Source organism: Eubalaena glacialis, chromosome 2, assembly GCF_028564815.1.
Source record: "Eubalaena glacialis isolate mEubGla1 chromosome 2, mEubGla1.1.hap2.+ XY, whole genome shotgun sequence".
NCBI lineage: Eukaryota > Metazoa > Chordata > Mammalia > Artiodactyla > Balaenidae > Eubalaena > Eubalaena glacialis.
In genome coordinates, this window is record NC_083717.1 from 61821769 (window position 1) to 61844370 (window position 22602).

Consider the following 22602-nt stretch of genomic DNA (forward strand, 5'->3'; position numbering starts at 1 on the left):
TGGGTGGGTTCTGGCTGGCCCCCACTAGGAGGGGAGCATTGACTAGTCTGGACTAGGCTAGGGGAGCAGCCACATGAGGAATCCTGGACTGGAGGAGCTATAGAGCCTGGGCTGCCCCCGGGGGACGGGGTGGGTCTCTGTACCACCTCTGAAGGGCTGTCCCTGCAGAGGCAGACTGTCCTGAGAGCCAGGGCCTTGAGGCCTGGGATGGGGCTCAGTCTGCCATGCTGAGGCAGTGGCCCTCCTGTCCCCAGGGCTGGGCACCAGGCCCTCCACATTAGGCTTTCCCAGACCTACAGCCAGCCCAAGAAGTTCAAGGTTTATCAGTTTACTAAAAATTACAGCATTTTTCACGTGGGCTTAAAAAATGGGGACAACGGGTACAATTAAAAACATCATAGTTGTATAGGGAATGGCCACAGGGCCAGAGGCAGCCAGTCCCCTGCAACTTCCAGGAAGCCGCACAGGCCCAGATCCAGGGCAGCAGGAAGGGGTGGATGCAAGCAAGGAGACCCTCCTGCTAAGAGGCTGAGGTCTCCTCAGGCTCCAAGGATGGGGTGTCAGCCTTGATCTTTTGGGGTCTGCGGCGGCCTGTGGGGAGGACAGGTGAGGTGGCAGCTCGGACCCCAGGCTGAGGACTCTGCCCCAACAGCCTCCCTCCCACCTTTGTCGACGTGTTCCTCCCACCTGCACTGCCGTCCCTTCCTCTCCTGGAGAGCCCGTTTTGGTGGTGCCCCTTCCCTCCCTAGAGGAAGATGCTGAGGAAGGCCCACCTGAGGTCGCTGGTTGCCTCCTCCTCTTCCCTTTCTCAGGGACACGGGGGGCTTCTGGGTCCCATTGGAGGCTGGTCCCCTCGGGCTGCTGGGCCGCAGTCTGCTCAGGAAGGCCTCTCCGTGCCCTTTGTGTCCTTGAAGGGGCCTTGTTTGGAGGTGGAGGGTTCTGGGTGGAGAAGACACGGGTCCCTGAGGAGCTCAGCAGGTCACAGGTTGGTTAGGACCCACCATTGCCCTCCATTGTCAAGGGAAGGAGCTGCCCAAGAGCCTGGACTGGGAGGTGCAGCCAGGACAGGAGAGGGTGTAGGGAGGGGGTAGGAGCAGGGAGACATACCTCCACTTGGTCCTCAGGACCCCGCTGTGCTCCCTTGGATTTCTTCTTGCGGGACTTGCCCCCTGCAGGATACTGTTGCTGATGGGGTTGGAGGGTCTTGTGGCCGCGGCCCCCTTTCTCTAGACTCCCATGCTCCCACTCTGGAGTGCCTCCGAGGGTTGGAGTGGGGACTGGGATGGAGAAGGGTGCTGTAGCCCTTGCAAGCAACTAGTCCTTTTTCCTCTCATTACATTAGGCGTAGCTTACCTTTGGGCGCCAAGGGTCCAGGATCCCCCTAAAATGGAATCAGGAGAATTCAGCAGTCAATCTGGCAGGGGTAGTTTTCCTTGGAGAGGCAGAACTCACACCTGTCCTTCCAGATCAGTGAAGCCCCTCCCCTAGGAAGCCTCTCTGACTGTCCCCTCCCCCCCAGGTCAGAGCCAACAGCAAGGTAACCCTGCCCTGGGCTGCTCCACTAGCTGGGACCCTGGGACTCAGAGGAGGGGACGGGCGTAGCTTAGGGGAAAGCTTAGATCCTCAGGAACAGTGCGACCCCAGGTCTTTCCATCCCACCAGCTTCCTCAGGGCTCCATTTGCCTGTGTGAGCATTAGAGCCCAAACCTGGAACCAGATGGTGCGGCCCTGCCGGTCCCGCAGGGAGCTCATGCCCGGCGTGCCGTAACACCGCAGCCAGGCTTGGAAGGCAGCAAAGTCCTCCTCCGTGCTCTCCGGCCCATAGCCTTTGCCCCCTGTGGGACAGAGGAGCCAGGTGGAGGTCAGAGGGCTGACTTAGGCTGGGGGGCGGTGGTGGGGAGCCCAGTTAGACCTGGCTCAGACCTCAGCTTTACAAGCTGATGGACTGAGTCAGGGGGCCAAGGCTCTCCCTCCTCCAGCTGTGTGACCTCAGGCTGGTGTCTTCCCCACTGTGGGCCATGGCTTTCCCATCCTGGAGTTAAGAATCCTTGCCCTGCCTGCCTCATGGGCAGCTCAGGGGACATAGACACCCGACACGTGAAGCTCAGTGAAGGAGGCTTAGTCCATTTAGGAACGACTAGGTCGACAAACTTCCATTCCCCAGGCAGGGAACCAGGCCCAGAGAGGGGCAGGAACTGTCCCAGGTTACACGATATGCCAAAGCAGACCTAGCTGGCCATCTTTGCCTCCCAGGCCTCACCCAGCTGGACCACTTCCTTGGGCACTGAGTGGCACAGCTCCAGCAGGTCTGGGTTCTGCAGCTTGGCCCTGATCTTCTGGCTCAGGGTCAGCTCCGGGCTCTGGAGAAGAGGCAGGGGTAGGACCTGGATGTCAGCATGAGGCAGGGCCACTCAGAAGGCAGCTGACCCCTCGGGGAACAGACCCCTTCGGAGCATGGCAGGACTCAGACAGTTCATCTGCCCCCCATCACCTCCCACACACACGCAGAGATGGGGAAACAGGCTGGAAGAGATGGGGAAACAGGCTGGAAGCCGAGAAGGGACCTGCTTGAGTTAAGCTGGAAACACCTGACCCAGCCCAGACCCTTGTCGGCCTGCACTGATAGGTGCGTGTGTCCCTCCCTGCAGCCTCACCGGCCTGCGCTGCTGCAGTGCCTCCAGAACCGTGCGGGCCTTCTCGAAGGGGGGTATCCTCAGCCTGCAGTGAGGTGGAGAGAGGGCTTCATGCTAAGCAGTGGGGAATGTGGGCACACCCAGCCACCCCAGCCCTCGTGCCCAGGGCCTGCCTGCTGACCGGTATAGGATCTCTGCCCGCAGATAGTTGCCAATGCCATTGAAGAACCTCTGGTCCAAGAGGGCCTCACAAATGGGCCGGTCAAAGGCCTTGTCTGCTAGGTTTCGTAACACATTCTCCCTGGAGGGACACAGTCTGGGCACATGAGACCCATTCTGCCCACCCCACCCCTCCCTGCCTCCCAATGGGTTAGGGGAGAGGAGCTGGGGGAACCCGTTCCTGGGTGCAAGGGAAGGAAATGGGGAGTCCCAGTTCCCCTCTTCCCAGCCTCGGTGTTTTGGCAGCGGGAACCTCAGTTTTCTGTTAAATGGGAACAACAGTGTGGGATTTTAATGCATTACAAAAGGTAAAAAAATACCAGTCAAAAGCAGCATGTTCAAGAAAACACATGAGTCTAGGTATGTGGTGTGTATATCACCAAAGTGCCTCAGACTCAAGACATTTTTGAGAACAAGGTGATCACAGGACCTCAGGTGTGTCCGCAGTCTGGAACTCCCTGTCTAGGACTTCTAGTTGGTTAGATATGAAGATTAGATATTGGTGGGGTCAGGTCTTTTCAAGAAGCTGAAGATCTTCCAGGAAGCTGGTACTGGCTCTGTTTATTTAGCAGGAGTGAGGAGGCAAGCCCTGGCTGGTGAGTGCCCCAGCAGCTCCCACCCCACCTCCAAGGGTCATGGGTCTCTCTTCACCACCATGAAGGGTACATGTGTCTCGTTTCTTTGTGGAAAAGGATCATGGCAAGACTGACTCAGTGATGGGCATGAGAAGCAAATGAAATAAGGGATGAAATAGAAGCAGATGAAATAGAAGCAAATGAAATAGAAGACAGAGTTTTTGCGGTGAAGGTAAGAGTGGAAGGTTGGCCTGGGTGTTCAGATCCCTGAGGGGGGCAGATCCCCACAGGCTCCGTAGCTGGGGGACAAAACAAGCCAAAATGCTCATCTTGTGAGAGAAGCTTCGGCTGGCAAAGAGTTAACTTGTGGCATGACTCCCTAGAAAAGGTGAAGTGGGAGAAATCCAAGACAACACAGACACTTCCCTAGGGGTGCACTTGGGGTCATACCTGGGAAGGCCAGGAGTCTGCTGCCTTCTGTGGCACCAGAGACGCCCTGACCCACCCCAGGGGGCAGCCGAAGGCGTGCCTTCCCCAAGAAAGGATTTGCCAAGTCCACTTCAGGCCTTTGTGTTTGTGATTGTCCGATTGCTTTTAATTTAGAGCTATGCACAGCTGGCTCCTTCTCATCAGGCAGGCCTCAGCTCACATGTCACCTGGGGTGGCCTTTCCTAATGCACCCTCCTCCTCCCCCCACCTCCACAGCTCAAAGTCATTTTCTACCTCTTGGATTTTTCTTCAGGCATGTGTCTATTTGAATTAATCTAGTCCCCTTTTTCCCCCTGCCCTACCTGAACTAGCTCTGTGGGAGCAGGGACCACATCCCTCTTGATCACTGCTGAACCCCCAACACTTAGAGCTGGCCTGGCACGAAGCAGAGACTCATACATGTTTTATCTTTAGAGGAAGGGAAGTGGCTGACACTGTGCCATCTTATGTGACCTGGATCACATCCCAGGTGGGGCCGTTACCCCTCCCTCAGACAGAAGACAGGCACAGAGACCACGGGACACAGACCAGTGGGTAGGCAGAATGTGGGAGACCACAGTCTGATTCAGAAACCACATTAGGCCGTCCTCTCCCCACTCCCTTGAAGCAATTCCTTCCTGCTCAGCCTCTTTCTTAGGTTGTTAAAGCCTCTCCACGTTTCTTCTTAGCCTCTTGAGGGTGCCAAAAGACAGAGTGGGATGCTGACCTGAGACCCAGCTCTCACACTAACTGGCCATGTCCTCATCCACCTCTTGCTCCCACCTTCTCCCACGTCAGTTTTGGGTTTCCACATCCATTAGCTCAGGGAGCTGTCCCCAGGAAAGGACACTGTCTTGGTCTACAGATGAAGGGACTGAAGCTCAAAGGGGGCTGGAACTCGCTTCTTCTTGGCCACCGAGGCACTAATGGCCAGGCCTGGAGGCCAGGACTGTATTCATCACACCTGGTGCTGGCCCTACCTGAACTGCTCGTACTCCAGCAAGACACACGGCCCGCGGCCTGGCTGCCACTTGCCCCCGAGGTCCCAGTGGCCAAAGCGGCGGATGTCCACGAAGCAGAGAGCAAGTCGGGGGCCAGGGGGAGCCGTGTAAAAGCGCAGATGGGCATGGGGTGGCAGCGCATCGCTGGGCACCAGCTGGAAGGAGCCGGTCATGCCAAAGCGGAAGACAAGGGCCAGTGGCCCCCGTGGGGGCTGGGCCCCAGGCAGGGGGCTCAGTGTCAGGCGCAGCTCCTTGCCTCGGGCTAAAGCTGCGATGTGGTAGGCGCTGCTCTCAAAGGGCACCTCAGGGTTGCGGCTGACAGGGGACTTCTCCACACACCCGCCAAACACCAGCTCCCTGCATGCCTCGTTCACAAAGTGGCTGGCCAGATGCAGCTCAGGGCCCTCAGGCATTCTGTGGGAGGGGTGGCCAGGCCCTGTGGGGGAGGATGACAGCAGGTTGGGCCAGGTGTGCATCCAGTGAGGTAGCAATCATCACTCCCAGTTTTCAGAGGGTCAGAGGGGGCCATGGTCAACTGATAATTGGCAGGAAATCAGCTGGCTTGGCCACAGCCCCTGCTCCACAACCCTCCCCCCCCGCCCCCCGAAAATGGTGAGAAAGCTCAGACTAGGGAAATGTGACTGCCTTGCTCATTAACACTTTCCATGGGCTTCCATGAACCCTTCCTGATTTTAGAATAACGTCCAGATCCTTCCCGGGCCCACACTGTCATCTCATTTCCTCCCACGCTCCCTCTGACTCACTTGCTTCAAGCACACTGCTCTTCTTTCCCCCATGCCTTCGCCCCTGCTGTCCCCCCTCAGTCTAGGAACATCTGAGAGAGGACCTCCCTGACCACCCTATCCAAGGCAGCATCGTACCCCCCGACCCCCTACACGTTTTCCTTTCTTCGTGGCACTCCCAGAACCTGAAATTATTTTATCATCTCTTCTCTGCCTCTACCTCCACTCCCACCCCAGAGTGGAAGCTCTGCTTGCTCATCACCCCACCGCTTGGAATCAGGCCTGCACAGGTTGTCACAATGACTGAGGGAATGAGCCTGGAAGAGAAGAGCTGGGAAAACGGTTGCTCAGAGGCTCAGCCGGCAGTGTGGAGGCCTGCCACCACCCACTGGTCAGGACCATAGCGAGGACAAGAAAGAGGGAATGCAGGTGTCTCCAGGTACATCAGCGCTGGAGTCAGGTACACACGACTTCGAGGAAGGAGATAGGAGCGTCAGAAGGGCTCCCCAAGCTCCAGCCCATGGTCCAGGGGGGAATAGGAAGCGCCCCGGTCAGCGCCTCGGGCCGAGAGAGGCGTACTCCCCTTCCTCACCCTCGCTGGCGGAGAGAGGAGAGTTTGCCACTTTCCTCTTCGCCAGAACGAAGGCGAAGGTATGTGTTGGGCAGAGGGGGACGTTTAGCCAGGGCAGACTTCTTTGCCCTCACCCCTCCCCCGCCGCAACCTCAGCGCCGCCCCGGACCTGGCACCCGAAAGGGTTCGAAAGGGAAAAGGTGAACTTCCAGGTTCTTAATTTCGCGAGAGGCGGACGCTCTATGGCTCGCCTCCCACCCACCCCCATCCTCCACCCCCGCTGCCTGTCCTCGGTTAACCCTGGCTCCCTGCCTCCCCAAGGCCCCCAATCCCGTCCTCTCCTCAGCTCTGCTGCACACACAACCCGACCCCGGGCCCACCCCCAGGCTACCTGGGCCCCGCGCCGCTCCCGCCAGCCTGCAGCCACTATGGGGTTAAGGCCGGGGGCGAAGCGGATCCTGAGAGCACGCTGGGAGCTGCGGTCGCTGCTCCAGCGCCTGATGGGAAGTGTAGTTCCTCAGGTAGGTGGCAAAGACTGTTCCGGGTGGGGTCCCAGAGCCGGGGGGCCTGGGGTGTGGGAAAGGCTTTGGGGCAGTCACCTGGCTGGGGGGTGGCGGAAGAACCTGGCTTCCCGCTGCCCGGCGACGGCGGGATCCGGCGTCAGGTCTGAGGTCCCGGGTTGCAGCTGTCTCTGTGGCTGTGAGAAGCCACCCGGCTAGTCCGGGACCGGGTCGGCACTCCCAGCAGGAAACAGAAGCACCGTCCCGAAGCAGAGGCGCCTGCAGCTGTGCGCAGGGCGCGAACAGGTGCGCGATAAATGCAGGCTCTGGGGACCCGGTGGTGGCTCTAAGTTTCAACGCTAGTCAGACATAACAAGTAAACATCATCACCACGGGTGATGAAGTGTAGCCAAGCAGCCAAAGGCAGGAGCCGAGAGCAGAACCTACTTCCGATGTGGAGGAGGGTCTCTCTGCAATGACATTTAGGCTGAAACCTCAGAAGGAGCCATCCGGAAAAGACAGGGGACGAGTCGTTACGACAGGCGGAAAGAACTGCCAATGCAAAGGCTTGGAGGCTGGAAAGCGAGCGATTGGCCCACTCAAAGAAGGTGGCTGGGGGGAGTGCTGAGAGGTGAGGACAGACACCCAAGCAAGGTCAGGTCTGGTCCGGTCCGACCTCTGGAGGCCTCTGTAAGGAGCTGGCCTTTCATCCTAAGTGTAGCAGGCATTGGTGCCTGACCCACAGCCAGGATCCATACCACTTCTCCTTCCTCTCCCCTTAATCTATTTATTCATTTATTTTGACAGAAGTATTTTAAATGAGACAATGCCTTTATCGAGCTAGTAAAGTTAACAACTTTTAAAAAAAATATTTATTTATTTATTATTTATTTATTTTGGCTGCACCGGGTCCTAGTTGCAGCATGCTGGATTTATTTCCCTGACCAGGGATCGACTCCAGCTCGGGGTCTTACCCACTGCACCACCAGAGAAGTCCCAACAATGACTTCTTAATGTTACCTAGTACATAGCCCACATTCAGATTTCCCTAATTGTCCGCAAAATGTCTTTGATAGCTAGTTTGTTCAAGGCAGAGACCAAATAAGGATTCTATGTCTCTTCAGTCACTTTAATCTAGATGGAACCACCCTCCCCACCTCTTACCCACCTCACCTCCTTTTTTTTTGGTCTTCATGATACTGACCTTTCTGAAGATTCCAAGCCAATTGTCCTTTGAGATGCCCCATCACATTCTGGATTTGTCTGATGTTTCCTTGGGTGTTGTTAACTTGTTTCTCTATCTCTAGTTTTCCCTGCACACCAGAAATTAGATCTAAAGCTTGGAAATACATATGTCTCCTAGGTGCTGCTCTGTACTCCAAACTGCATCACATTAGGAGGCGCCCAACATCTGGTTGTCTCACTTTAGTGAGGCTGAAATTGATCACTGGTGAGGCTGTGACAGCCAGACTTCTGTGTTGTAAAGGTATGTTTCACACCTTGTGACCACTAAGTAATCTATGGGGTGATTTCTTTGTTTTGTTGGTTTATTTTTGTTTGTTTAAATTAAGTTAAAATGTACATACAGTAAAATTCATCCTTTTTAGAGTGTGAGTTTTTTGGTTTGTTTGTTTTTGGTAGGTTTTTTTTTTTTTTTTTTGGTGGTGCCTTACGGCATGCAGGATCTTAGTTCCCCAGCCGGGATTGAACCCATGCCCCCCTGCATTGGAAGCGTGGAGTCTTAACCACTGGACCGCCAGGGAAGTCCCTAGAGTATGAGTTTTGACAAATTCATACACTCATAATCATCACCACAATCAAGAGATAATACATTTCTATCACCCCCCCCCCCAAAATTTGCCCATGCACCTTTTTAGTCAACACTTACACCGTACCCGCTGGCAACCACTGATCTGTTTTCTGCCCCTATAGTTTTTGCCAATATCATACACAGGCATATCTCATTTATTGCGCTCCACTTTATTGCACTTAACAGATATTGCATTTTCTCTTACAAATTGAAGGTTTGTGGCAATTCTCCATTGTCAGATGATGGTTAGCATTTTTTAGCAATAAAGTATTTTTTAAGTTTATTTTATTGAAGTATAGTTGATTTACAATGTTGTATTAGTTTCTGCTGTACAGCAAAGTGATTCAGTTATACATTTATATATATATTCTTTTTCATATTCTTTTCCATTATGGTTTATTACAAGATATTGAATATAATTCCTTGTGCTATACAGTAGAACCTTGTTGTTTATCCATTCTATATATAATGGTTTCCATCTGCCAATCCCAAACTCCCAATCCATCCCTCGCCCACACCCCCAGCAATAAAAAGTATTTTTTAATTAGTACATTGTTTTTTTAGACACAATGCTATTGCACACTTAATAGACTACAGTATAGTGTAAACAAAACTTTTCTATGCACTGGGAAACCAAAAAGTTCATGTGACTCACCTTATTGCCATACTTGCTTTACTGCAGTGTTCTGGAACCAAACCTGCAGTTAACTCCTAGGTATGCCTGTACATGGAATCTTCAGCACGTAGCCTGTGCGTCTGCTTTCTTCCTCATAGCATAATGCATTTGAGAACCATCCACGTTGTTATGCTAATCAATCAGTTCATTCCTTTTTATTGCTGAGTAGTATTCCACTGTGTAGACATACCAGCATGTTTATCCACTTACCAGCGGAGGGACATTGGGTTGTTTACATGTGGTGATTCTTTAGCACCACACAAGTACCCAGTTTCACATCACATCAACCTTTCACCTAATGGCTTTATCATCACTGGTGATCCTTGCCTCAATCAAGTATTTAACTGGGAGTTACAAAATGGTGATTTTCTAATTCTGTCATTCCTTCTACATTAGCTGGAATTCTTCTGTAAAGAAGAGATTTACTTCATTGACTAGGGTTATTTGGGTATTCTGAAATACTAAAAAGGATAAATTCTGAAACCCTTCTCTTTAATTATCAATTTTTAGACTAAGAATTTGGTGCAATAATGTCCAATGGTGACAAATTAGAATTGATTTGGGAGGGTTATCTTTAATGGACTCATAGATTTTTTTCCACGTTTGATATCTTTAAATTTGTTGCAATCTTTATCTTTTACCCCCACTTACTGAAAGAGTACTATATTAGTCTTTGTGGTTACACAAACAGGGATATACAATTCCCATCCTTAAGAAAGGCTGGTAAAAGGTGGGTAGTAAATACAAAATTAATGCAGTGCTACAATAGCAATGAGAGGAGATTCTACAGGATTCTGTGACAACACAGAAGAGGGAATGCTACCTAGGAAACCAAGTTCATATTATACATTTGATGAGACTTGGAAATTTCTTTGTGACTTTTTGTTTTTTTTTTTAAAGTTTGCTGCTAGTCATGAGGAATAGACATCTTACTATTTTTTTTTAAATTTATTTATTTATGGCTGTGTTGGGTCTTCGTTTCTGTGCGAGGGCTTTCTCTAGTTGTGGCAAGCGGGGGCCACTCTTCATCGCGGTGCGCGGGCCTCTCACTATCGCAGCCTCTCTTGTTGCGGAGCACAGGCTCCAGACGCGCAGGTTCAGAAATTGTGGCTCACGGGCCCAGTTGCTCCGCGGCATGTGGGATCTTCCCAGACCAGGGCTCAGCCCAGATTCTCAACCACTGCGCCACCAGGGAAGCCCATCTTTGTGACTTTTTTTGTCTGCCACTTTATTTGTGCTTTGTTTGTTCCCTGTTTTTCGTTTTGTCTTCTTTTTCTTGCCCTCCTGTGGGCTACTTGAACATCTTTTAGAATTCCAGTTTGACTTACCTATATTGTTTTTGAGTGTGTTATATTGCATACCCTTTGAAGTGGTTGCTGTATTACACAATACACATGTATGTACTTGTCACAGTTCACTGGTGTCGACATTTTATCAATTTGAGTAAAGTATAGAGAAACCTTACTTCCCTTTACCCTCCCTTGTTTATAATAACCTTAAATATCTACTCTACATACATTGAGAACCACATCTAACAGTATTTTGTCTTGCTTCAACTGTCGAACATATTTCAAAATACTCAAGAGAAGGAAAGTCTACTGCATCCATGTTTTTAGTCTTTCCATTGTTCTTCCTTCCTGATGTTTCAAGATTTCTTCTTCTGTCATTTCCTGTCTGTTTGGAGATCCTCCTTTAGCCATTTTTTAAAAAAAATTTTTATTTTATATTGGAGTATAGTTGATTTACAATGTTGTGTTAGCTTCAGGTGTACAGCAAAGTGATTCAGTTATACATATACATATATCTATTCTTTTTCAGATTCCTTTCCCATATAGGTTATTACAGAGTATTGAGTAGACTTCCCGGTGCTATACAGTAGGTCCTTGTTGATTATCTATTTTATAAATAGTAGTGTGTATATGTTAATCCTGACCTCCCAGTTTATCCCTCCCCCCCACCTTTCCCCTTTGGTAACCATAAGTTTGTTTTCTATGTCTGTGAGTCTGTTTCTGTTTTGTAAATAAGTTCATTTGTATCATATTTTAGATTCCACATGTAAGTAATATCATATGACACTTGTCTTTCTTTGTCTGACTTACTTCACTTAGTATGATAATCTCTAGGTCGATCCATGTTGCTACAAATGGCATTATTTCATTCTTTTTTATGGGTGAGTAGTATTCCACTGTATATAGGTACCGCATCTTCTTTATCCGTCGATGGACATTTAGGTTGTTTCCATGACCTGGCTATTGTAAATAGTGCCGCAATGAACACTGAGGTGCATGTATCTTTTTGAATCATGGTTTTCTCTGGATATGTGCCCAGGAATGGGATTGCTGGATCATATGATAGCTCTGTTTTTAATTTTTTAAGGACCCTCCATACTGTTCTCCATAGTGGCTGTACCAATTTACATTCCCACCAACAGTGTAGGAAGGTTCCCTTTTCTCCATACCCTCTCCAGCATTTATTGTTTGTAGACTTTTTGATGATGGCCATTCTCACTGGTGTGAGGTGATACCTCACTGTACTTTTGATTTGCATTTCTCTAATAATTAGCGACGTTGAGCATCGCTTTTCATATGCTTTTTGGCCATCTGTATGTCTTCTTTGGAAAAATGTCTATTTAGATCTTCTGCCCATTTTTTCATCGGGTTGTTTGTTGTTTGTTTTTTTTAACAATTTATTTTTTAACATATTTATTTATTTTATTATTTTATTTTATTTTATTTTTTTGGCTGCGTTGGGTCTTCGTTGCTGCGCACAGGCTTTCTCTAGTTGCAGCGAGTGGGGGCTACTCTTCACTGCGGTGTGCCGGCTCCTTGTTGCGGTGGCCTCTCCCGTTGCGGAGCACGGGCTCCAGGTGCGCAGGCTTCAGTAGTTGTGGCATGCGGGCTCAGTAGTTGTGGCTCACAGGCTCTAGAGTGCAGGCTCAGTAGTTGTGGCGCACGGGCCCAGTTGCTCCGCGGCATGTGGGATCTTCCCGGACCAGGGCTCAAACCCGTGTCCCCTGCATTGGCAGGCAGACTCCCAACCACTGTGCCACCAGGGAAGTCCTGTTTGTTTTTTTGATATTGAGCTGCATGTGTTGTTTGTATATTTTGGAGATTAATCCCTTGTCGGTCACATCATTTGCAAATATTTTCTTCCATGCTGTGGGTTGTCTTTTTGTTTTGTTTATGGTTTCCTTTTAGCCTTTTTTAGATTAGGTCTGCTGGTGACAAATTATATTAGTTATCCTTCATCTGTGAATGTCTTGATTTCCCCCTTTACTCTTTTTTAAAATGCCTTACAATTTTGTCATTTTTCAAATTGAAGTATAGTTGATTTACAATACTATAGTAGTTTCAGGTGTACAACATAGTGATCCAATATTTTTATAATTATACTCCATTTAAAGTTATTATCAAACATTGACTATATACCCTGTGCTGTACATATGTCCTTGAAGCTTATTTATTTTACACATAGTAGTTTGTACCTCTTAATCCCCTACTCCTATCTTGCCCCTCCCCCTTCTGTCTCCCCACTGGTAACCACTAGTTTGTTCTCTATATCTGTGAGTCTGTTTTTTCTGTTATATTCATTCATTTCATTTCTTAGATTTCACATATAAGTGATATCATACACTATTTGTCTTTCTCTAACTTATTTCACTAAGCATAATACCCTCCAGGTCCATCCATGTTTTTGTAAATAGCAAAATTTCATTATTTCTTATGGCTGAGTGATATCATACATATATACACACACACACTATGAACATTGGGGTGCATGTATGTTTTTGAATTAGTGCCTTTGTTTTCTTCAGATAAATACCCAGAAGTAGGAGTGCTGGATTACATTGTAGTTCTATTGCTAGTTTTTTGAGGAACCTCCATACTGCTTTCACAGTGGCTACACCAATTTACATTCAGACCAACAATGTACAAGGGTTCCCCTTTCTCCACATCCTTGCCAACATTTGTTATTTGTGGTCTTTTTGATGATAGCCATTCTGACAGGTGTGGGGTGATATCTCATTGTGGTTGTGATTTGCATTTCTCTAATAACTGGCGATGCTGGGCATCTTTTCATGTGCCTGTTGGCCATCTCTATGTCTTCTTTGGAAAAATGTCTATTCAGGTCTTCTGCCCATTTTTTAATCGGGTTGCTTGTTTTTTTGATATTGAATTGTATGAGCTATTTATATATTTTGAATATTAACCCCTTATCGGTCATATCATTTGCAAATATTTTCTCCCATTCTGTAGATTGTCTTTTCGTTTTGTCAGTGGTTTCCTTTGCTGTGCCAAAGCTTTTAAGTTTAATTAGGTGCAATTTGTTTAATTTTGTTTTTGTTTCCTTTGCCTTAGGAGACAGATCCAAAAAAATTGCTACAATTTATGTCAGAGTGTTCTGCCTACATTTTCTTCGAGATTTATGGTATCCAGTCTTACCATTTAGGTCTTTAATCCATTTTGAGTTTTTGTATATGGTGTGAGAAAAATGTTCTAATTTCATTCTTTTACTCCCCCTTTACTCTTGAGGTGATTTTCACTGAATATAAAATTCTGGGTTGACGCTTTTCTTTCAGGGCCTGAAATGTGTTGCGCTTTTTGTTTCTGGCCTTTGTGGTTTCTGATGAGATATTCAGTCATTCAAATTGTTTTCCCCCTATATGTAAGGTGTCATCACTCTCTTGCTGTTTTCAATTTTTTTTTTCTTTAGTTCTCAGAAGTTTGATTATGATGTATCTTGACATAGATTTCTTTGGGTTCAACCTGTGTGGAGTTCATTCAGTTTCTTGACTCTGTAGGTTTGTGTCTTTTGCCATATTTTGGAAAACTTTAGCCATTATTTCTTTGAATACTTTTTCTGTCCTACCTTCTTTCTCCTCACCTTCCGGGACTCTGACAACAAAAATACTAGATCTTTTGTTATAGTCCTACAGGTCCCTGAGACTCTATATTATTGTTTTTGTTGTTGTTGTTGTTTGTTTTCCAAGCTATTTTCTCTCTGTTGTTCAGGCTGGGTAATTTCTATTGATTTATCTTTAAATCCACTGATTCTTTCTTCTGTTGTTAAGTCTACCCATTGAGATTTTTACTTGGGTTATTGTAGTTTTCAGTTCTAAAATTTTTATCTGGTTCTTTATATCTTCTATTTCTCTGCTGAGACTTGAGGCATTTTTATGATAGCTGTTTTAAAATCCTTAGCATAGAATTCCAACAGCTGAGTCATTTTCGTGTTGGCATTTGTTGTCTTTTTTCATTCAAGTTGAGATTTTCTTGGTTCTTGGTACAACGATTTTTTAAATTGAATCCTAGACATTTTGGGTATTATGAGACTCTGCATCTTATTTAAATCTTCTCTTTTAGCAGGCCTCCTCTGACACAGTACCAGTGGGGAAAGGGGTATGCCACCTCCTTATTGCTGGATGGGGTGGGAGTCTAGGCTTCCACTCAGCCTTTGCAGTCAGGGGTCAAAGAGGGGCTGCAGTTCTGCAGGGTGTGGCTGGAGTACAGCCCTTACTGTCTGTAACTTTTTCTGTCCTGCTGGACTGTCCTTTTCCCGGTCCTTTGCCTAGAGAGAGTAGGCTTTTGTTGGGCCTTCCTTTGTCTGTGTGTTGTTTCTAGGTGGATGGCTTCTCCAGCAGCCAGCTTGGGATACATGAAGCAAAAAGAAAATCTAAGGAATTCTCTGCTGTGTTGTTCTTCAGGTCTTGAGGTCTAGCCAGTCTGCCTTCTTCTCATCATCTTTCATAGTCTTATGTTTGTTTTATATATAATGTCTAAGGTTTTTAGCTGAACTTAGTGGAAGGAGTAGAGAAAAGCCCATCTGCTCCATTTCTCCAGAAGCAGAAGCCAGGAGGGGAGTGAGTCCTCATATCTTTGATGCTTAAATTGTCCCATCTTTAGCCAGTGGGATGAGCTGGCTCCTGTTGACATTACTTATTATTCTTTGATAGCTTCCTTGGACCCCGAGATGTTCTGGGCTTACCTTGTATTCTCCCTGCCCCACACCTGGAATCAGTCTGTTCTACAAGGGACCCTAGTTGGCCTAAGCCAGTCCTGGGAGGCCACTTGTCTTAGTCTGTTCAGGCTGCTATAACAAAATACCATGGACTGAGTGGCTTAAAAAACAGACATTTAGGGACTTCCCTGGTGGTGCAGTGGTTAAGAATCCGCCTGCCAATGCAGGGGACATGGGTTTGAGCCCTGGTCCAGGAAGATCCCACGTGCCGCGGAGCAACAAAGCCCATGTGCTACAACTACTGAGCCTGCGCTCTAGAGCCCGCGAACCACAACTACTGAGCCCGTGTGTCCTGGAGCCTGTTCTCCGAAACAAGAGAAGCCACTATAATGAGAAACCTGTGCACCGCAACAAAGAGTAGCCCCCACTCGCCGCAACTAGAGAAAGCCTGCGCACAGCAATGAAGACCCAACGCAGCCAATAAATAAATAAATAAATAAATAAATAAATAAATAAATAAATTTATTTTTAAAAAAACCCCAAAAAACCAGACATTTATTTCTCATAGTTCCAGAGGCTGGGAAGTCCAAGTTCGAGTCAGAATCAGTTCTTGGTGAGGGCTCTCTCCTGCCTTGTTAGACAGCTGTCTTCTCACTATGTTCTCATATGGCCTTTCCACGGTACATGCTTTCCATGGTACAGAGAGTCTGTTTTCCTTTTCTTATAAGAGTGCTAATCATCACAAGGGTCCCACTCTCATGACTTCATCTGAACCTAATTATTCCCCAAAGCCCCACCTCCTAAAACCATCTCACGGGGAGTTGGGGCTTAGACATATGAATTTGGCAGGGGGTGGGGAATGGGTGCATAACAAACATTCAGCCCATTATCCCATTCCACTTGCCAGTGAGTGGTTCAGGCATGGGCCTTCTCTCTTCCTAAAGAAGATGACAGAGAGGCAAGGGCTGTCTCCTTTCTCTACCTGGGGTATCTGGTGTTGGGGCCACCCACTTGCTGCCAGCCTAAGGACAGGGCCAGCACAGAGAGGGCAGAGCCAAGAGCATCATAGGACTGGGAGCTAGAACCCTGATTTTCCTGTCTACAGACAAGCTGTTTCATTTTGGCTCTCGTTCTGCCTCAACCCTGACCTGCCTCAATCAGCAGCTGAGAAAAGAAAAAAGAAAACGTGCGATAGGTCAGGGAGGTCACTATGTCACTTGGTCTCTCTCATGAAAACCTCTGATTTGAACCCAAAAGAAATCCATGCACACACTTCTTTACACTTCTTACACTTCTGTTTATTCTTCCCTCTCATGAAAACCACTGACATGTGCCTTTCATGGGGGAGGGAAGACAATGCTGCAAGAGTGTTCAGGATCCCTAGGCTGAATTCTCAGGTGGTAACCTAGGAAGCCAGACATCCAGGAGGCCAGGCCCCTAGGGTCCTGGAGCTGGGGCACCCCGTGAAGAGAAGTTCGGAGGGCAGCTCCACATGGGCCCCATGAGCTCTTCTTCTCAGCCCAGTGAGTTCATCAGGGTCTGGGCCTGCTTCAGTTCTGCAGGGGGAAGAGGTAGGTAGGCAGGCGGCAGTTAGGCAGGATCTGGGAGGGCCCCTTACCCTCCAGGTACAGCTGAGCCTCACCTGCCAGGAGGACCTGGAACTTGTCTGCTGAGAGGGACATGGTAACAGGCTGGGCCGGGGCACCCGAGGCAGCTGCCACCTCCAGCCGCAGGTGCACCATGGGCTCTTCCACGGACCGCAGCAGGCTAGAACTCAGGGTGTAGTCCACCCGCCAGCCCACGCCTGCCAGCCTATTCACTGCAAGACCGAAAGGGGCTCAGGGTCACAGGCAGGGGAGCCAGGCAGCCCTAGCCCACACCCTGGTTCAGCCCTGAACCCTTCAGGGCTATGTGGCCTTTGAGAAGCTCTCATCCCTCTGATCCAGGAGCTCAGATTACCCACAGCAGATCTCAGAGGAAAGAAGCCGGGGCTGGTGTCAGGAATCCCAGCTCTGTGACTGCTCGACATGTGATGTGGTTAAGTCTCCTTTCTGAGGACCAACACCTCCCAAGCCACATGCACCTTCTAGAATGGAGCCCAGCCCCCACCCTGGCACCCCACACTCACCTCGGAAGCTGCAGGCCCGCAGGTGCTCCTGCAGGGAGCTTTGCTTCTCCTCATAACAGCGACACAGGCTGGCTGCATGCTCTGGGGGCCGAAGGGAGGTCCCCTGAGCTAGCAGGTGGCTGCTGGGGCTTAGGCCACTCAAAGGGCAGGTCTCAGGCTCCAGGCCCAGAGAGGGCAAGGTGCATCTCAGGGTCACACAGCCTGACCTTTGCCTGGCACCCCTTGGCCCACAGGTTACCCACCTGCCTGCCCTCGTCCCCGTACCTTTGGGCAGCCCCAGCTGCTGCAGTTCACTGGACAAGGACTCGCCATCCACGCTATGCTTGGCCGCACTGGAGAGGATGAAACTCAGCACTGCCACTGTGGCCTTCACATCACCCGACTCTGGGGGGACCCGTGGGTGGAGTGGGGGGTGTCACTGTGGCCCCAGCCACCTCCTTGACACCCCACTATCTTCAGCTCAGAGCCCCCAGGCCTCCTTGAGCCATGAGCGCCGCTACTGCCCCACTGGGAGCCGGCAGAGGACCCTAGGGCTGGCAGTGTCTTTCTTCCCTCATGCTCCTCTGCTGAGGCAGGTGGGTCAGAGTGGGCTGTTGGGAGGAGGGGCCTCTGTGCCAGGCCGCAGGCTGAGTACCCGGGTTTGCCCAAAGGTCTGTGGACCCAGTGGGGTACTCACCAAACCTGGCATCAGCGGTGAGCTTCAGGATCTTCTCATACTGTGGAGAAAGGAGGCCCTCAAGGGGTGCCGGGCCCCTGCTCACCAGCCCCCAACCCCTGGCGTGGATCCTGCGGTAAGGACACGAGGTATCCAGGGAGGGTGGGAGCTGATCACCCGTCTCCCTGGGTCTGGTGCACTTTCAGGGTAGTGGGGGTCACAGGGTCATGGGACAGTGGGGTGCGGGGCCCTGCACTCACATCAATACCCTGTCCCAGAAGGTCCTTCAGCACCTGGCTACACAGCAGCCTCAGCTTCACGGAGGACTGGAGGGGAAGGCTTTACATCAGCCAGACTGACCCACCTCACCCCTCCATGCTGGTGGGCTGGCTCAGAGAGGGCTGGCCGCATACATGATCAGTCACACAGCATGTTCGGATAGCCCGAGAACGCTGAGGCCCCAACTCAAGAGTGACCTCACCACCCTCCACCCTCAGAGCCCCCAGCCGCAATCCCTCTCTGCCCCCACCCCCAAGACCCCATGCACTCAACAATTTTGGCCAGCGTGCTGATCTCTGCCAGGACCCAGTCAGGACAGTCCAGGTCACCACAGAACCGGAACCTCTGCAAGGGAGTGAGGTAGGTGGTCAGGCTGGAGGGCCGGCTGACGTATGGCCAGGCGTCTCCCACTCTACTGCTCCTCAGGGTTCCTGCTCCCTGTCCAAGATGCGTGCCCTCTGGCCCACCTGTTCTCCCCTACTACCAGGCTGTTTGGAGAACCCTCTCCCTGACCCACCCTGCCACCAAACCTTGTTCTCATGGCTGTCCCAGGCATTCATGTGCTCAGCAGACATGACTGGGCACCTTCTCCGTGGGAGAGCCCACTCTAAGCGCTGGGGGTACAGCATGGAACACAACAAAGTACCTGGCCTCAGGGTGCCGGTGACCATCTCACCTTCTCCTTTCCCTCCCCAGCTCCAGCCGTACTGGGCTCCCTGCTGCTCCTGTTGCAAATTAAACGTGGCTTGCCCTCTCACTTCACTCAGGTCTCTGCTCAAATGACACCTCTTCTGATGGACTTTCTCGGACTATGCTTTCTTAAATAGCCCCTCACACAAGGAAATTTTGGGGGTCAGTGGATGTATTCATTATCTTGATCATGGTAATGTTTTCATGAGCATATACGCATCAAAACTTATTGAACCATATATTTACACACACATGGTTTATGTCGATTTTATCTCAAGGAAGCTGTTAAAAAAAATAAAACAGCTCTTCACCATCATGCTTTAGCTGTTTATCTTTCCTTCTTGATCTCCATGGCATTTATCACAGCATATATCACATTTTATTACTTATTCAAGGTCCATCTCCTCTGTTAGGATGCAAACCCACCTGGTCAACCACATCTTGACAATATCCTCCACCCCCCGATCAACTGTCCTTTGTCCTGTTTCTGTGGCAAAGCTCTAATGCACAGCAATATACATGTTCATCTTCCCACGCCTCTATCTGGGCTGCTTACAGATGATGGGAACAAAACCCGCAAACTGGGTACACGGTCAGTCCACGTTCTCCTGATTCTGCTGGGCCCTCAGTGCAGCCCCATAATCCCATGTCCTCTACTTGGCCCCATCGTTCACCTTATCAGTCACTTCAGACCTGCTCCATGACCCTTCAACCTCCAATCCTCCTTTTCACCTGTCATCCCCCTGATCACACCTGACCCCACTGCACTGGGGCTTCTACATGGGCCTCCAGTGAAGTTCTCTAGCCATGGTCACAAATGACTTTCTTCACTAAATCTAGTCTTCCTCTTCCTTAACTCCTCAGAAGCATCTGACACAAACCCATCCTTCTTCTTGAAGCCACATACTCTTCTGGATTTCTCCCTATGGCCTGGCCTCTGTCTCATTTTCTGGCTCACCCTCCTTTCCCCAGCCCCCAAATGGTGATCCCTGCAGGCTGCCTACTGTCATTATTCTGGGGCCGGGGACTGGGACTGCTGGTGAGGTGGTGGGAGTGTTAAGGACAGCCTTGTACTTCTTCTCCTATTTCAGGAGTTTTTACCCATTTTGTGGCATGGACTCATCAGGCATCTGGTGAAGTCTATAGGCTTTTCCCAAAATGATGTTTTTAGATGTATAAAATACACAGGAGGGACTTCCCTGGTTGTCCAGTGGTAAAGAATCTGCCTTCCAATGCAGGGGATGCGGGTTCGATCCCTGGTCAGGGAACTAAGATCCCACATGCTGCGGGGCAACTAAGCCCACGTGCTGCAACTAAAGAGCCCGTGTGTCACAAACTACAGAGCCCACGCGCTCTGGAAGCCGCGCCACAACTAGAGAAGAGAAAACCCGCACGCCACAACTAGAGAGAAGCCCGCGCACTGCAAGAAGCGCCGCAATGAAAGATCCCACATGCCGCAACGAGGACCCGACTCAGCCAAATAAATATTTTTAAAAATACATAGGAAAAACTCCATAGTAAAAGAAACTAATTAAAAGTTATCAAAATAGGGAGTTCCCTGGTGGCCTAGTGGTTAGGATTCTGGGCTTTCACTGCCATGGCCCTGGGTTCAATCCCTGGTCAGGGAACGTAGATCCTGCAAGCCGCGTCATGTGGCCAAAAAAAAAAAAAAAAAAAGTTATCAAAGTATTCAAAACAAATTGGTGATGTGACATATGTTTCAAGTCAAATAATGACAGTAATTTAGAAACGAGCATAAACAATATGTAAACAATGCCAACAGCTGTAATGTGATATGAAAATATCTGATTTCTATTAGTGACAAAGTCAGAGGTGCTGCTAATCATACTGGGGTTTGTTGCCAACACTCATAATTGAAGAAAATACTAAATTTCAGTTTGAAGTTAGCCAAAATTGAGAGGTAATATTTTTCCTAACTTCATGGGTCCCTGACTTCTACCCATAGAAGTCTTCTACCATCTCTGCATTTTTTCTGACTTCTACCATCTCTATATTATTTACTTTTTTACCATAAGCACGTGTTCCTTGTGCAATTTCTTAAAATGCTGGCTTTTTTCTAGGTTCTGTCCTAGGTCCTCTCTTCCCAACTCATATTCTGGCTGAGACAGGTTACACATTTCAGGGTTCAATGATCATCTTTGTGCTGATGACTCCCAAATTTATAACTGCCATTGTAGATTCTCTTCTGAGCTCCAGACACTTAAATCTAGACTGTCTCCTAGCCAGCTGCACCTGGCAGCTCAGACGCCTCACTCAGCGCGTATCAAAGTAGCTGGTTCTCTTCCAGCTGAAACCTGCCCCCCCCCCACGCCAGTGAGCACCACCACCTGGGAACCAAGCCCAGACCCCTCCCTCTCCTTTTACCCTCATGCATTTAGTCCCTGAGCCCTGCTGATTTCCCCCACTTCTATCTCCACTCTCTCCACCCTATCTCAAGTCACTACCATCTCCTGGGGGGGCCTGCTGCCCCAAGCTGGGCTCTCTGTTCCCCTCTTGCTCCCTCCACAAGTCAGCTGAAAGGCTCTTCCTAGCTTCCCAGCACCCTCTTCTTAAAGTCCAAACTCCTCTATGTGGCTCTCAAGACCCAGCAAGCTTTGGTCTATGCTTACCTGTCGAGCTTCATCTTTCACTAGCCTGCAGTTTCTACTCTTCCAGGTGATGAAATGCATTCATTCCTAGGGAGCCATGCTCTCTCTCACCTGAAGTCTTTGAATGCTGTTCCCTGTCTGAAGATACAGCCTCCCACCATCCCCGCTTCATGCCTCCTAACCCCTGGTACGCAAACTGCACTGCGCCCAGCTAGCTTTCTTCCCTGCTCCCAGGCCCTCATATGATGTCATCCTTCGGTCGCCTCCCTGACACTATGTACAAGGTGAGTTTGGCCCCTTCCCCTCAAGTCTTAACTATGACTGCCCATTCAAGCTTCCAACTTGGCCCTTCCCTCCTGCAGCCAAAGTCTCAGTGCCTGGCACAGTGCATGGTATACAGCAGGCACTCACAATCTGTTGAAGGAATGAATGGATGGATGAGTTGGGAAATCCCAACCCCAAATCCACTCCTTTCTGGCTCTGGGAAGAGCGAAGGACCTTCCTAACAGTGCAGAAGACTGAGCTTAATTGTAAGCAAGTTTTTCTCCAGGTCCCACAGGAGCGCTGGGAAGTGGGCACCTTTGGGAGGGGCAGAGGAAGGCCTGGAGGGACAAGCCCCAGCTCGTGTCCCGGGGGTGCGCGGGCCCTTCCTTCCCGTCAAGGCACTCCTAGCCTGCCGGCCCGCCCTGCCCTACCCATCCTGCAGGGAGGAGGGTGAAGGGAGGCTTTTTTCTTCCAGAGCCACGTTCCTCACGACTGCACCCAAGTGTCTGCTGAGGGGCCCGGCAGACTTCCCATCTCCCCGCACCCAGCGCCCCACCCTTCCCGCAGCCGCGGCGGTGAGATATGGGGTCTCCTACTCTGCCCGCCCCCAGCACCCCCTGCCTCGCATCACCCCTCATCCCTCACCATCACGCCAGGAAGCCCGCGCCCAGGACTTCCACCTTCCTGTCGCGCCGGGTCAGGTGATGTGGCGGTCACGTGACGCTGGGGCGGGGGCTCCCTCGGAACGGGGCGGGAGCAAGTCGCCCAGCTCTGAGCTGCTGGGGCGGAATACCGGGTCCCTTTCTAAGTCCCCAGAACCCTT

At 49.9% G+C, this 22602-nt stretch overlaps 2 protein-coding genes and 1 long non-coding RNA gene across 11 annotated transcripts; 1 reads left to right on the forward strand and 2 right to left on the reverse strand.

The window, feature by feature from the left end:
* Nucleotides 1–312: 312 nt before the first annotated feature.
* Nucleotides 313–7260, reverse strand: NEIL1 (nei like DNA glycosylase 1). Of its 8 annotated transcripts, none has more exons than XM_061180043.1 (11): nucleotides 7158–7260; nucleotides 6810–7069; nucleotides 4876–5332; nucleotides 2815–2949; nucleotides 2655–2718; nucleotides 2261–2360; nucleotides 1708–1835; nucleotides 1354–1381; nucleotides 1108–1169; nucleotides 774–939; nucleotides 313–591 (listed from the first exon to the last, which is right to left on the reverse strand). In XM_061180043.1, the coding sequence occupies exons 3-11, from the start codon at nucleotides 5307–5309 to the stop codon at nucleotides 521–523; spliced, it is 1188 nt and encodes a 395-aa protein (XP_061036026.1). In that variant the 5' UTR covers nucleotides 5310–5332; nucleotides 6810–7069; nucleotides 7158–7260; the 3' UTR covers nucleotides 313–520. The 8 variants fall into 8 exon arrangements, with proteins under 8 accessions (XP_061036026.1, XP_061036022.1, XP_061036024.1 ...); XM_061180039.1 differs by having other exon boundaries at nucleotides 1108–1277; XM_061180041.1 differs by having other exon boundaries at nucleotides 1108–1277; nucleotides 6810–7244.
* LOC133084055 (uncharacterized) lies at nucleotides 6798–19222 on the forward strand. Its single transcript, XR_009699358.1, has 6 exons — nucleotides 6798–7016; nucleotides 8074–8196; nucleotides 17516–17857; nucleotides 17933–18073; nucleotides 18216–18576; nucleotides 18913–19222. It is a non-coding gene; the product is annotated as an uncharacterized LOC133084055 (long non-coding RNA).
* Nucleotides 15656–22480, reverse strand: COMMD4 (COMM domain containing 4). 2 transcript variants are annotated; one of them, XM_061180047.1, is made up of 8 exons: nucleotides 22425–22480; nucleotides 18490–18561; nucleotides 18198–18263; nucleotides 17959–17998; nucleotides 17547–17666; nucleotides 17283–17363; nucleotides 16797–16973; nucleotides 15656–16710 (listed from the first exon to the last, which is right to left on the reverse strand). In XM_061180047.1, the coding sequence occupies exons 1-8, from the start codon at nucleotides 22425–22427 to the stop codon at nucleotides 16670–16672; spliced, it is 600 nt and encodes a 199-aa protein (XP_061036030.1). In that variant the 5' UTR covers nucleotides 22428–22480; the 3' UTR covers nucleotides 15656–16669. The 2 variants fall into 2 exon arrangements, with proteins under 2 accessions (XP_061036030.1, XP_061036029.1); XM_061180046.1 differs by lacking the exon at nucleotides 22425–22480 and adding an exon at nucleotides 21537–21695.
* Between the last annotated feature and the right edge of the window lie 122 nt (nucleotides 22481–22602).

Coding starts and splice junctions, on each gene's coding strand:
- NEIL1 (XM_061180039.1), bottom strand. CDS start 5,309: ATGCCTGAGGGCCCTGAGCTGCATCTGGCCAGCCACTTTGTGAACGAG. Junction 1,836..2,260: donor CAAGGAAGTGGTCCAGCTGG/GTGAGGCCTGGG, acceptor TCTGTCCCACAG/GGGGCAAAGGCTATGGGCCG. Junction 592..773: donor GAGGCAACCAGCGACCTCAG/GTGGGCCTTCCT, acceptor TCCTCCCCACAG/GCCGCCGCAGACCCCAAAAG.
- COMMD4 (XM_061180046.1), bottom strand. CDS start 21,596: ATGCATTTCATCACCTGGAAGAGTAGAAACTGCAGGCTAGTGAAAGAT. Junction 18,264..18,489: donor TCAGCACGCTGGCCAAAATT/GTTGAGTGCATG, acceptor CTTCCCCTCCAG/TCCTCCGTGAAGCTGAGGCT. Junction 17,364..17,546: donor GCAGCTGGGGCTGCCCAAAG/GTACGGGGACGA, acceptor TTCGGCCCCCAG/AGCATGCAGCCAGCCTGTGT.